Here is a 14,837-nt window from a genome sequence, read left to right as displayed (position 1 = left end):
CTATTTGGAAAAGAAAGATTTTGAAGTGAAAGGTAAAGAAGATGGGTACTGTATGTGTGTATTCTAGAAATGAGAAATAACTGTAGGCATAAAAGTATGATATGTGATTTGGTTTATGTATTGTGCAAGGTTTGGCAAACTAACAGTAATGTAATAGATTATGCATGTGAGTTAATGGAGAAGTCACTTTTGTTTACAAGCTGTTGCATGTGGTCATTGGATCATCCACTTTGCACTGTATTTGGAATGTAACATCTTACATCCTCGTATCATTCCTGCGCATGGGTCCAATCGGTGGTTGGGGGGGGGGGCGGGCCCATTGGGTTACATCCTTGAGTCAAGCCCATGATTTTGGAGCCCATGGAGTTATCCATATCCTTGAGTCAAGTCCTGGTTTGGGGCCCATGGAGTTATCTACTTGAATCAAGTCCTTGTTGGGGGCCCATGGAATTTTATCCTTGTGTCAAGCCCATGGTTGGAGGTCCATTGAGTTATATCCTTGAGTCAAGTCCTGGTTGGGGGCCCATTGAGTTACATCCTTAAGTAAAAATCCTGGTTGGAGCCCATATTATATCCCATATTGACTTAGATATGACCCTTTTTCTATCTGATGTTGACTTTTATATGACCCCTATGCTATCCCATATTGACTTTGATATGACATCTATGCTATCCCATATTGACTTAGATATGACCCTATTTCTGTCCCATATTAACTTTTATATGACCTCTATGCTGCCCCATATTGACTTTGATATGACGTCTGTGCTATCTCATATTGACTTTGATGTGACCCCTATGCAATCCCGTATTGACTTTGATATGACCCATATTTTATCTCATATTCTTCATCTACTTGCCATATTGAACATTGTATCTTTTCATGAGTGCCACTGGAAAGACAGTTGATATAATTTCAACGTAGTGAGTAGTGTGACTATTCATAATTTTGAAATTATGGTCACCTTGCGATTCAGACTTTGAATTTCAAAGAAATAGGTCTAGCTGGATGATGTTATGATCTTTGTTATTCATGTACAGCTAATCACTACCAATCACAGGATGGCCACATTTACCAGTTCTCCTTGCCAATGGCAGTGTTGTTCAGTTTTATTTAAATGAAAAGTGATCATTCCTCTTTTTCAAGACTTGAAAATGATAACCATCATATATAATAGCATATAAGTTAAGTCCAGTGGCAAACACTATAGACCCTGATCTGCCATAGCCTAATGGGCTGGCAGATGAGGGTCTGTGTTTGGTCATATTATTAATCCTAACAACTGGATAAACCCAGATTATGTGAAGGCAGATCTAGATCTACTGTTTTAAACTTGGATTGGACTTCTAGCCAAGTATTCACAGTATTCTTTACATTTTATGACTTCAGTATGAAAGTATTTATCTAAGTAATCACCTTTACATTTTAAATATTTTTAAAGAATCCTTTATTTAAAATAAATTTGTGTAATAGAGAAGTATTTTCTAAAAAGGTTCTGTGTCTGTAGCATGGCTAAAGGCACCACATGGTGTTGTGCTTACCATATAGTCCAGTGTTCAGGTTAATTTTATTGTAAAGCCCAGTGTTTAGGTTAATTTTATTGTAAAGCCCAATGTTCAGGTTAATTTTATTGTAAAGCCCAATGTTCAGGTTAATTTTATTGTAAAGCCCAGTGTTCAGGTTAATTTTATTGTAAAGCCCAGTGTTCAGGTTAATTTTATTGTAAAGCCCAATGTTCAGGTTAATTTTATTATAAAGCCCAGTGTTAGGTTAATTTTGTTATAAAGCCCAGTGTTCAGGCTAATTTTATTGTAAAGCCCAGCATTTAGGCTAATTTTGTTGTAAATTCCAGTGTTCAGATTTATTTTATTGTAAAGCCCAGCATTTAGGCTAATTTTATTGTAAAGCCCAGCATTTAGGCTAATTTTGTTGTAAATTCCAGTGTTCAGATTTATTTTATTGTAAAGCCCAGCATTTAGGCTAATTTTATTGTAAAGTCCTGTGTTTGGGTTAATTTTTTGTAAATCCCAGTGTTCAGGTTATTTTCATTATAAAGATCATATTGGTGGGAAGCAAAATGTTGCAGTCATTTTTATGTTAATGTCAGTGTCTCTGTGAACAGTTTTTTTGGGGGGTTTTGGTGTAAAGAAATTATTTGCATATATTTCCTAAACCACTGTATAGATTCTCATTCATTTTATAACATACTCACTTATCCATTTTATCTGGGGGTCAGGGTCGCAGTGGTAGAAAATTTGCTCTAACTGAATTGAACAAATTACCAATCAGATATTTTAAATTTGTGTTGCTTTTCAACTTGTATGATATCAATAATTTCCTAATTTTAAAAAGATGCATGTTTGTGTAAGACATAAGGAAGTTACTTTTTATCATGATATCAGGTCCAGTTTTTGTGGAGTTCCCAATAGATACCCTCTACCCATATCAGCTTGTGAACCGTGAGGTGGGGGCAAAATCGAAGGGAAAAGGCCTTGTGCAGAAGGTGGTAAACTGGTGAGTTTTTGAAAAATGTAAATCTTTACTTAGTGTGTGTTTATTGGTGTGTATGTGTGCATGTGTGTGTGTGCATAAATGTGTGTGTGTACATAAATGTGTGTGTGTGCATAAATGTGTGTCCTAAGAAGTTAGCAGTTTGTTATCTTAAATTTTTAAAAAGACAGACAAATTTCAAATTTGTTTGTTTTTAAATGAATTAGTTATGATTTAAGGTCTTCCAGACCAAACACATGCGCTCTTTGCCAACCACTGAGATGTATGACAAGCCATCAGTGCAGTAACACAGAGCACTTTGTTATCAAGAGGCTCAGTTACACAGGTCCAAGATACTTTTAAGTCACATGATTTCTGTAATGCTTGAAACTCAGCCCTCTATTACATGGAGTCAGGTTTTTCATCATGTGAAATCAAATGTCTGTTTGTTATAGTTAAACAAACTGACAAACCAGTGAGATACTAATATAAAAGCATTGAAGATACATAAGTACCATACATAAGTACCATATTTACCAATCTATAAGTCATGAATATTTGAAGCTCTACTGCATGTATTTGAACCGTATTTGAAGGTTGAATTTGAATATTTTAAGCTAATAGTGCCCATATTTTGGACCAGATTTGGATTTGGTATGTAAACTTGTATCATCAAAATCTCAGATGATTTTGATTATGAGTGAGATGCACAATGAACCAGGCTCATCAGATGGTGGGAATCAAACCTGCAATCTTCTGGTCTTGAGTCCAGTGCCTTAACCACTGAACCACTGCAGCTTCCTTGGGTGGGGATCTCAGTGGTTTCCATGTTATGACTCCAGGAGATGGGTCTCAGGTGAGTAAGGACAGACCTATTAATCCATACTTGACTGCAAAGGTTAGATCCCTTGATAATGCCAGGTAGGTGTATGTACTTAGAAATGTAGGGATATGACCAGTTTCCACATTATGAATCAGTGTTTAGTCCATAAGGACAAGGAAAGATCCAGGGAAGAATGTTTTGTGTGTGTGTGTGTGTGTGTGTGTGTGTGTGTGTGTGTGAGAGAGAGAGAGAGGGAGAGAGAGAGAGAGAGAGAGAGAGAGAGAGAGAGAGAGAGAGAACACCAATATTGATAGATAGACACTGTAGCAGTTTCCACATTATGAATCAGTGTCTAGTCCATAAGGACAAGAAAGTTCCAGGGAAGAATGTTTGTGTGTGAGTGTGTGTGTGTGAGAGAGAGAGAGAGAGAGAGAGAGAGAGTAAGTGAGAGAGAGAGAGAGAGAGAGAGAGAGAGAGAGAGAGAGAGAGAGCACCAATATTTATAGACACTGTAGCAACTTCTTGTTCCGAACTTTTATTTTCCATCTGTAGGTTTAAGAAGTGTGAGAGTTTGCATTCACAAGCTGTAAACTCCCCAGATGAGTGATATCAGGTCCACTTTGTCCTCCTGTTCTTTTGAACCAATGATGCGTTCCATGTCATTACTTCACATCTTTTATCAACATAATTCCTATAGCAAATTGCTTCATTTTAGTCTTTTAAGAAGAGATTATTAGATTCATAATGTATAGATGTTTTGTTTGGTGATCTCCTCCAGGAAAAAGAAGGCATTGATCTTTTGATAATACCTAATATCTGTGTCATTTTCTTCACAGGTATCTACAAAACTATGTGGATGATTTGTTTGCAGGAGCATGGGAGAAAAGAGACACAACTCCACTTCGTGTCCATCAACCTATAGCTACCCAGAATCAGAGTATGTGCAGCTGAGTTTCTGTTTCTTTGATTCATATAAAGTGACACCTAGGCTTACCCTGTTTGAGTAATAGTCTTTAATCTTGTCTAGGATGCATGTCATTTACATCTTTACATTAGTATATCCTTTTCTTTAATGTAAACAATTTTTGTGTAACATTGTCTGATTTGAATTCCTGTAAGATCCTTGTCTTAGCTGCACCAGTTTATTGCAAATTATGCTAACCATTCCAATTTTGTCATAATTATTCCTTTTTTAACCTTAAATTATTCCATTTTATGTAGGCAAACCATAAATTAAACACTGGCAGATCTTGGTCAATGAAGGGCTTATAATGTTTGAGTTTAATTTATTTGTTAAATAAGTATATTGAATATTGACCAGTCAAAATTTCTGTTGGCTTTTACTGAACTTGTGAGCAATCTAGAAGCCATATTTATAATAAGAATTTGATTAGATTTGGTATGTAAACTAGATTTGGTATGTAAGCTTGTATCATCACAGTCTCAGAATACTTTGATTATGGTTGATATCCACATATTTCATTGAGAACTCAAGCTGATCAGATATTGGGAATTGAACCTGCACCTTTCTGGTCATGAGTCCAACAGCTGCCTTGGGTTAGGATTTAAGTGTGCGTGAATTTATATTCACATGCTAAAATGTGCCAGCTACTTAGATGAGCAATATCAGGCTCACTTGCATCTCTTGTTATGGATTGCAGTGAAACTTGCTGCATATTTTGGTCACCATTTAAGATGCACATATTGACAAATCTTTGTGCTCCATTGATATTTGTAAGAGTTTTTGTCACTTTTGACTTGTAGCTGGATTCAATGATTTTGTGAACGGAGCTAGTCTTGCAGTTTTAAGTGGATTGCTCTGAAATTCTGTGTATATTATCATTTATGGTCCTCATCAAATGATATAAATGCAGACCAGTCATTTTACATGCACTATTTTCACAAGAGTTATGATCTTTTTTTTGATTATTGACTCATCTCCATCATGATGTAGGGGTTGGGTGTAGGAAAGGAAGAGGTATATTTCCATTAGAGAATTGTTCACCATTCTTCAAGTTGCAGTAGTGGTTGTGGTAGTAGTTCTTGAATCTGCTGCTGATACTGCTTTGGTTTACAGTTATTTTTGAATGTTCGTTTATTAGAGTTGATTGAGAACAGTTTATTTTTTTATTCAGGGTCATAACACCATAAAGTTTTGCGAGAAAACATCAAAATCAAACTTGACATCGGTATTGTAAATATAAAGCCTCATATCAAATTCTATTTCATATCCATAAAGTCCTTGAATACTTGTTGAGTGGATATTGAAGTTCAAAGTTATAAGTCGAACAGAGGGCCAAATTCTATACAAGTGTACCAGACAGTGAAACTTGATTTGACTAGGGTCTTTTTCATATAAAGAATCATACTAAATCTGAAGTTTATGAAATCCTTCAAAAGATCTCATGAATGAGCAGATCCAAAATTGAAGGCAGATTTGCAAGTTGTTGTTCTTGTTGTTGTAGGGTTTAACGCCATTTTTCAGCACAAGATAGGCTATACATGGCAGCCAGTATAAATGGTGGAGGAAGAACCCAGGAAAACCCTGGAAAAACCCACCGACCCATGAGAAGCTACTGGCATACTTTCTCACACAGACATTTTGGCCAAACCTGAGACTCAAACCCATGCAGACAGTGGTGAGATGGCAATGATCCATAACCCTGAGCGCTTTAGACCGCTTGACAATTCATATAAAAATGATACCTTTTAAAAATTCACCTTTGGGTGCATTCTCAAATATCAGACCCTAAAGTCAGCAATACAGGGTGAAATGAGCATTGCTTTTCCTGCTATAGTAAGGCAAAGTTTTACACCAAAGTTTTAGCTTGATTTTTTGTTGAGGTAGTATTGCTGATGCTGTAACAAGGACTTAATGTCTAAAAAAGCAGCTTATGCTGAAATGCACAATTTAGCATTAAGTTAATAAATACGTTCAGTTTGAAAACTGATTTGAAATTGAAATTTTTGATATAGTGATATATAAACAGTTGGTAAAGGGCCCATACTTGAGTACATTATATATGTGTGTGTGTGTGTGTGTGTGTTTCTTTTTGCTCATACTGTTATGCCACCAAGCCACATCACCTGAAGTTGGCGGGGGGGAGGGGTGCATACTGGAGTCAGCGTGTCTGTCTGTCTGTCAGACTTGATATCCCTGAACCCTGTCAAGACATATGCTTTTTTATCATGACTTCACAGTATGTCCTTCGTAAATGGAGGCTGTCTGTTTAGCATTTGTTATTTGGCCCCATTTTTATTACAGAAGTGTTCCAACTACCCATTACTCTCTTGTCCAGTCCATAACTATTAGAGATATATTCATGAAACTTGGAATGCATTAATATCATGACAAATGCACCTTACAGACATCATCTTTTTTCAGATTTTCTTTACTTTATGTGGTTTTCTTTTTTTCTGTTGATTAACATCCAGTCAGTCTTATCTGACAAGCTGCATACTGTACACTTTTGTCTGTTTGCTTTCTCTCTCTTACCAATTAAAGACTATACAAAAAATCACACTGTTTAGCTGGAAAAATATCCTAGTGGAAGCCCTGTGCTCCACACCAAATATAAAATCTGATTTAAGTCACTTAGATGACCATGTGTTGATTCTCAATTTGTACATTTAGAACCAGAAATAAATTATCCAATTTTTCTCCTATGTGTCCATTTAGTAAATTGGATAATTGAAACATAGCTATAGTTACATGAAGTATTAATGACATTTCTCCCATTTTCCAATGTTTCTTCTTTGTTCTTTTTCATCTGTGGAATGGTGCTAGAAATAAACCTTTTTTATTACTTCAGTTCAGAAGAGTATTGAGATTTTATCACGGGCCAAGAAGCCCCTCATTCTGGTAGGCTCCCAGGCTACTCTTCCACCTGTACCTGTGGACCAGCTTCGCACAGCATTGGAGGTAAGGGCAAGCTTATGGACAATTGCACATTCTTGGCTTTATTGTAATTCTAGGTGAAAATAAAAACTAATACAGGGCCCATAAATAAAAAGTAATGACTGATGAGAATGCTGTTTGGAGTTTACCAATGCAAGAAAATTGTCCAGCTAGTTGACCCAGCCATCCAGCCAGTCCAGCTGTCTCAATCAGGTCATCTTACCAAAAGATCTATCCTCCTTTCTAGGCCTACGGCTTTATCTTTCTACAATTATGGATATCTTAGTGATGGATCTGTTCATCCTAGCATGCTTACAACTACATACAATTTCAATTACAGAATCTTAGTGATCAATTCATCTGTCTCACCAGGTCAATGCTTCATTTTTCTACAATTACAGAGATCTTAACCATAGATTTGTCTGTCCTAACATGCCTACAAGTCCATACAGTTTCAAGGAGATCTTAGTGATAGATCCATCTGTCTTACTGGGCATAAGGCCACACAAACATAACATAGAGGTAAAAGTTTTAGTCATACTGCCACAGTGTAATAGTTTATAGTGAGATCTAGCACTGGGGCATCATGCCACAAACATTGAGCAGTCTCACCCAGACACATTATCCTGACACCAGGCCGACCAGTCCTAACACTAACCTCTTAACACTGAACACCAGTTGATGCAGTTGCTAGTACAGTGGGACCCCGCTATAACACGGTAGTTGGGAGCCATAGAATCTGACCATGTTATGAACCGAACCGTGTTATATGCAACCAAATCAGTTAGCTGAAGAAAATGTATCCCCCAAAAACAAAAACAAAAAATTGTGTGTTGGTGGGGGTAATAAATGCGGGTGGTAAAATATGTGCTTCGTCGGCACAGTTGCTATCTTGAATTAATGCACATTAAATGAGAAATACACCTGTGTGAAAGAGAGAAGACGTCATATAATAGTTTACTTTATTTAGAGAACCATGAATTGGTACATATACGTGAATACTGTTTATATATAAATGTCTAATGTATAGCATGATCAGAGTATTAACGCAGTGTACTCACCTGCAAACCTCATCATATACATTGAATCCACAATACAAGTGATTCTATCGAAAATATGCATACACAGCTTTAAAATATTCATTAATTTTGTAACAGGTCATATTGGTCTGTATTCAGAGGAAAAACATAGCACAATCATGTAATGAATGATGAAGCACATTTACTTTGAAGTATGTTCGAAGTCGGTAAAAGTTAGTTTGCGCTTTAAGCTGCCGTTGGCATAAACTTTTTCCCTACAAAAAGTAAACTTTCACAGCACAGTTAAAGTGTTCCAGTCATGTTGGGAAATGGAAAAATCCATCAGATTCCATCACTTTTATTTAAGTTTGGTACTGACTTCCTATGAAGAAAACTTCTTTGCTGTTATTGAAAGATTGTAGTCGGTTTTCTTTGATGAAGGCTGCATGCGCTTTTAAAAGAAGTCACCGCTAAAGAACAGCTTTGGAGAACCAAACGAATGCCCATTTCTTATTGTGGCGGCAACATCAAATAATTGTATTGCATGATTGAGACGGGGATTTTTTCCATTTGCTGTGTATGTTTTCATAACAGTCGGTGCTTCAAAGGTAATCTGTTTCCTTTGAAATTTCAGCAAACTGTTTTATCTGGATACATTTTTAAAAGGAATTGGCCATCTTTTAGACTATTCTAGTTACTGTCCCTCCATGCCTACTGAATAAACCAATAAAAATTTTTTTTTTTTTTTTTTTACATTCATGGTAGCAGCGTGATGCTGCCTTCTGTGCATACGTCTGAAAATTAACAAAGGGTCAACGGACGATAGAGACGCATGTGTTCTGATGACATGGATTATTAAAGAAAATGTGAGTGTTCTGAAGGATTTAATTCCAAGTGAAAAGAAGAGGAATTTTACTTACCATCCACACACAAATGCCAGTCTTTGTAAATATATTAATCACTAGCGAGCGGCCGAAAATCCGATGAAAGACAGATTACAAGAGAATGCCTCGTCCAGTTGATCTCCGTTACCAGAAATGTCAACAACAAAAAAGCGGATATTTCACAACATACAGAACTCATGCTAGATGTCAGGATAAGCGGATTATGATATAACAATGCACTGTTTAGATGGTTTGTCAGTATAGACAAAGACTTTGTTTATGTAACAATAGATACATTTCAGTGCATTTTATATCTTGTTTGTGGCTTCCTTTCATGGGGCCTCTAAATTTCTGCACTCTAAACCCATGATTGTATATAAAAGTTTAAACAGCCAACAATGTCGCCAACAAATAAAAAAAGCCACATGGTATGTTTTGCAGCCAATAAGGAAAAACAATCCAAGTTTGCGACATTGGCGAAGACCTACGCGATCCCAGAATAAACTTTTTTTGCGTTATTTTCTTCTTCTTACTTTTAAGAAGAAAGAAAAAGTACTTTTTCGTGTACGAGAAAAATACATGTATATGAAATTTCGGGAGCCACGCCACAGCCGCATTATATCCGAATTCGCGTTATAACAGAGCGTGTTATAGCGGGGTCACACTGTACCATTTTCATAAGTCTTTTCATAAGTCTTTGGTATGACTCAGCCAGGGTTTGAACCATCACCTCCCACATCAGAGGCAAATGTTGTAACCACTTAGGCCTCTGGAGCAGTTGATATAGATGGGTAAATATGTACTTACATATCTTCATGCCTTTTAGACAGCTAACTATGTCACTTGGTTATCTTGATGCCTTATAGATTGGTAAATATGGTACTTATGTATCTTCATAGCTTACAGATGGGCAAATATGGTGCTTATGTGTCTTCATGCCTTATAGATTGGTAAATATGGTACTTATGTGTCTTCATGCCTTATAGATTGGCAAATATGGTGCTTATGTATCTTCATGCCTTATAGATTGGTAAATGTAGTACTTATGTGTCTTCATAACTTATCGATTGGTAAATATGGTACTTATTTACCTTCATGCCTTATAGATGGGTAAATATGGTACTTATGTGTCTTCATGGCATATAGAAGGGTAAATATGGTACATTTATCGTGCTGCCTTATAGAAGGGTAAATATGGTACATTTATCTTCCTGCCTTATAGATGGGTAAATATGGTACTTATGTATCTTCATGCCTTATAGATTGGTAAATTGGTACTTTCTTATCTTCATGCCTTATATATAGCTGAATATGGCACTTGGTTATCTTAATGCCTTAATGGATGAGTAAATATGGCACTTATGTATCTTCTTAACTTATAAATGGGTAAATATGGTACTTGTGTATCATCATGCCCTATGATAGCTAAATATGGCACTTGTTGATCTTTATGCCTTATAGATTGGTAAATATGGTACTTATGTATCTACATGCCTTATAGATGGGTAAATTAGTACTTTCTTATCGTCATGCCTTATATATAGCTAAATATGGCACTTGGTTATCTTAATGCCTTATGGTAAATATGGTACTTATGTATCTTTATAACTTATAGATGGGTAAATATGGTACTTTGTATATCTTACTGTCTTATAGATAAATAAATATGGCACTTGTTGATCTTTATGCCTTATAGATTTGTAAATATGGTATTTACTTATCTTTATGTGTTATATGTACTTACACATCATCCTGCATTATAGATGGGTAAATATGGTATTTTTTTATCTTTATGCTTATTCCATTAAATTTCAGAGCATGGGTATGCCATGTTTCCTTGGTGGAATGGCTCGAGGTTTGCTGGGTCAGTACAGTGACCTCCAGATTAGGCAGAGGAGAGGGGATGCTCTTAAAGAAGCTGATGTAGTAATACTGGCAGGTTGGTTACAGTGATTTTTATCTAATAAAACAGCATCGAAATTGTTCAAATATAAGGAACATCAGCCTTTTATTTGAGGATAGGATGATGGTCATGGTGGATTTACTATTGGAAACAGAGTACAAAGTAAAATATATATTTGTGAAAATAGTAACTCAAATCTCCAAGCATATGGCTGTTATATGCATCCATGAGACCTCAGAGTTTCAGACAGAATATCATGGATTTTACTGTTGTTATTCAGCCAGTCACAAAACACATTACATTTGGTTATATGTTAAGGTTTCTGTTTGTACTTTACCCATGACAAGTTGATAGTAAGTTCAAGCTTTTCAATGACTCATGTGGCATGAAACAACTGAGAGTGCTTGTCTTTCCTTGGGCTGAATACTAATTCATCATGGGTCAACCACCAGTAATTGCTGGTACATATTTTCAGCTGGGTGGGAAGTATGGTTAAGTGTCTTGATAAGGCCAGACAAAAAATATGTTTCTGGTCAGCCAGCCATCCCAATTTCTCGTTGCTGACCCTAACACTTTTTCCCTCATGGTAAAAAAATCAAATAATCACATTTATATATATATTATTCTTGTTAAAATAAACCCCAAAAGAACACCTACCTACCGGGGGCCCCGAGTGGCCGAGTGGTCTAAAGCGCTCTCTGTTACGGATCACTGCCATCTCACCTCAGTCTGCGTAGGTTTGAGTCTCAGATTCAGCCAATGTGGGTATGTGAGAAAGCTTGCCAGTAGCTTCTCGTGGGTTGGTGGTTCTTTCTGGGGTTTTCTTGGGTTCTTGCTCCACCATTAATACTGGCCGCCTTGTATAGCCTATTGTGTGCTGAAAACTGGCATTAAACCCTAGAATAACAACAACAACAACAACAACAACAACCTACCTACCCTAATTTTAAAACCAGTACAACCAGAAACATATTATTTTGTATGGCTTAAACTATACAACTGAAGTTTCTATGGGAAATAAAACATTTCATTCAATCTCCCAACCTGTAGTCCACATTAACTATGACCTGACCATGTTGTCTGGATGCAAGTACTGTTTATATAGTAAAAAAACACAAAGGGAGAAATGTTTTGTAAAGCTGTTACTTTTTTGTTTAATTCCTGTTAGTATTATCATTGTCTGTCCATCCATCAGTCCATCCATATAGTCATATGTCCATCTGTATTTGTTCATTTGTATTTAGGTCAGTTTCTCATGCATATTGCAGAGCTTTGGTGTTCCATGAACACATTTCTAGTTCATTCTCTCAGTTGTTGCCTTGAAGTGTTTTGCACAACACAGGTTGGGTAATAATTATTGTTTTTGCCAATTTTAGGACTGCATTAATTTAAAATTCACTTCCAGGTTGAACTGAAATACTGTCTGTATTCAAAGATTCCACCGTAGACTGCATAGACCCAGATTACAAAATGTACCAGCAGATATGGGTCTCTACTGTTAGGTCTGATCATTAGAACAGACAACATAGACCCTGGTCTGCCAACAAATCAGGGTCGATGTTGTTTGCAGTTGGACTCATCTTTTCAACATGAGTATATTCGTATTGCATTTCCTTATATTATGAAACTGCATAGTTTATCATGCATAAAAACTGGGTCATTGGAAGTGCTCATCACATCTCAAAATTCATGAGGTAAAAGTCTTGTATGTTTGTATTGTTTGAGTATAAAATGGATTTGTTTGTCCTGACATAAATATGTTTCATGCACTCCGTGTTGGCCTTGGTTGCTCAGACATCATACTGGGTGTCTCAGAGGCAAAATATCCCTTTTTAGTGTAGGCCTTGGTTGCTCAGACATCATACTGGGTGTCTCAGAGGCAAAATTTCCCTTTATAGTGTAGGCCTTGGTTACTCAGACATCATACTGGGTGTCTCAGAGGCAAAATGTCCCTTTTTAGTGTAGGCCTTGGTTGCTCAGACATCATACTGGGTGTCTCAGAGGCAAAATGTCCCTTTTTAGTGTAGGCCTTGGTAACTCAGGCATAATACTGGGTGTCAAATTTCCCTTTTTAGATGGATATTATGTAATCTGTAACCATGAAACTTTGCAAATTGCTCTCACTCTCTTACTGCAAAGGTAAGATGATAATAGCTGCTGTTCAAACTTTACTATTTTTTAAGGCTCTGAGTTTGTCATGATACAGCAATCAGATTCAAGGTACAAGAAGTTATGGGTAAATTTCTCACTTGCACAAAAAGAATCTCTTCATTCATGAAGCTTTCATTATTAGTTTGCGTAGAACCTTTAACACCAACCCCTGAGTTTTCCAGTTTCCAGCTAGTTATGACTGCAAAATTTAGCCAGCTTCTCTGTACTGAATGTGACATTTTTCCATTTTACAGACTTATTTTACCAAAATTTTGCTTCTTCTTCTAAATGGATGGTCATATCAAAATGGGGTTTCCACTGACAGGTTTCGTATTATGTCTTGTTGGTCCCATGTGAAAATAGTGTCAGTCAAATGTCCGATAAGGCTGTCACCATGGCCAATTTGAAAATCTTTTTATCACTCTAGAATTAAAAAAAAAGAGTATTATCTTGGATTCCTGGAAATTCTTTATGAACAGGAGAGTGTCAGTCACCTTCAAGGGACACTTGTTAATGGCTCTGAAACTTCATACATATTATAGTTAATCATCAAGAGGTGCATATATTGACAAATTGTTTTGCTGACATCAGTTTTGGAAGAACTATTGAACCTTTTGCTGATGATCTTATAGAAACCATTGTGTGTTACCTAATGTACCATATGTTTTCAGACTGCAACAAATAATTACTTCTTTTGTCATTTGAATACTTATTAAATACATTAATTAGGTGTCCAAAAACATACAGGTTAAGATAGATTTATTCCCCCCCACACATCTGTAACAAAGTTACCGTTAGCTCACATGATGACGTGCTGCCATGAAATAAAACAAGTATTTTGTCTAACACCATAGAAAGGATAATGAATGAAAAACAGGCATTACTTGCATATTTTGTCTATGTGATACATGTCCATCCACCAGAAAACACAGCCATATATGTATTAGAGCCACGATTGTGTGCGTATTTTCCAAAAGAACTGCCATGTTAGCAATCTTGCAATCCACAGTTTAACCCTCTGCTAATCAGTGATCATTAAAATCTACATTACAAATGCATGCAAGCTTAATTTCTGTGTAATTAAGATATTAATGCAAACTACACAAAAAGATTTTTGAATAATAATTCTTTTAAGATATTTATGACAGACACATTTTAGTATTGAGAGTAGAAATACTGGTACAAGTATGATGGCTAATCTTAGAGCACCAAGGGTGAGAGGCTCCATATGGGGTGAGCATTGAATGCACGCTTTGGAAGGGTAAAAATAACAAGCAAGTTGCAATATACAAGTCGGCGTGATTAATATGTTGGTATTTTTTTGAATAAAGGTGATCTATTTGTTGTGGTTCTCTCTTCTTTTTTTTAGCCGAGGGTAGCTTCAAAATGAGCAGAGCTTGCTGACTCAAAACATTCGACTGCTCAAAGATTGTTTTGATGCATGTTGGAGATTTCAAGGTGTCTAGGTGATAATTGTTAATAATATAACTTGTGGGATTTCTTTGACAGTTTTTTTTATGGAAATAAAAGGCAGCCATCTGGATTTCATTAAAAGAGCACACGATGTACCTAACATTTAGCACCCACAATCAATATTTATCGTCTACAAAGCAGTTTATTACCTTTAGAACAATAACTATGTTTAAACCTTGGTATATAATGCCTCAG

General features: G+C 36.3%; 1 protein-coding gene across 1 annotated transcript in view; it reads left to right on the top strand.

Moving 5' to 3' along the window:
• LOC149785047 (2-hydroxyacyl-CoA lyase 2-like) overlaps nucleotides 1-14,837 on the top strand; it is an 80,442-nt gene that overhangs the window by 34,327 nt on the left and 31,278 nt on the right. Inside the window, exons 7-10 of the mRNA XM_089978768.1 lie at nucleotides 2,404-2,515; nucleotides 4,151-4,251; nucleotides 7,127-7,236; nucleotides 10,931-11,054. Coding sequence (XP_089834894.1) covers nucleotides 2,404-2,515; nucleotides 4,151-4,251; nucleotides 7,127-7,236; nucleotides 10,931-11,054 — 447 coding nt within the window. The remainder of the gene's footprint in view (nucleotides 1-2,403; nucleotides 2,516-4,150; nucleotides 4,252-7,126; nucleotides 7,237-10,930; nucleotides 11,055-14,837) is intronic.

The sequence above is a fragment of the Sinohyriopsis cumingii genome, chromosome 13 (genome assembly GCF_028554795.1).
Source record: "Sinohyriopsis cumingii isolate HCF-2022 chromosome 13, ASM2855479v2, whole genome shotgun sequence".
NCBI classification, from domain to species: Eukaryota; Metazoa; Mollusca; class Bivalvia; order Unionida; family Unionidae; genus Sinohyriopsis; species Sinohyriopsis cumingii.
Note: the sequence above shows the minus strand (reverse complement) of the source record. Positions and strands in the feature narration are given on the sequence as shown.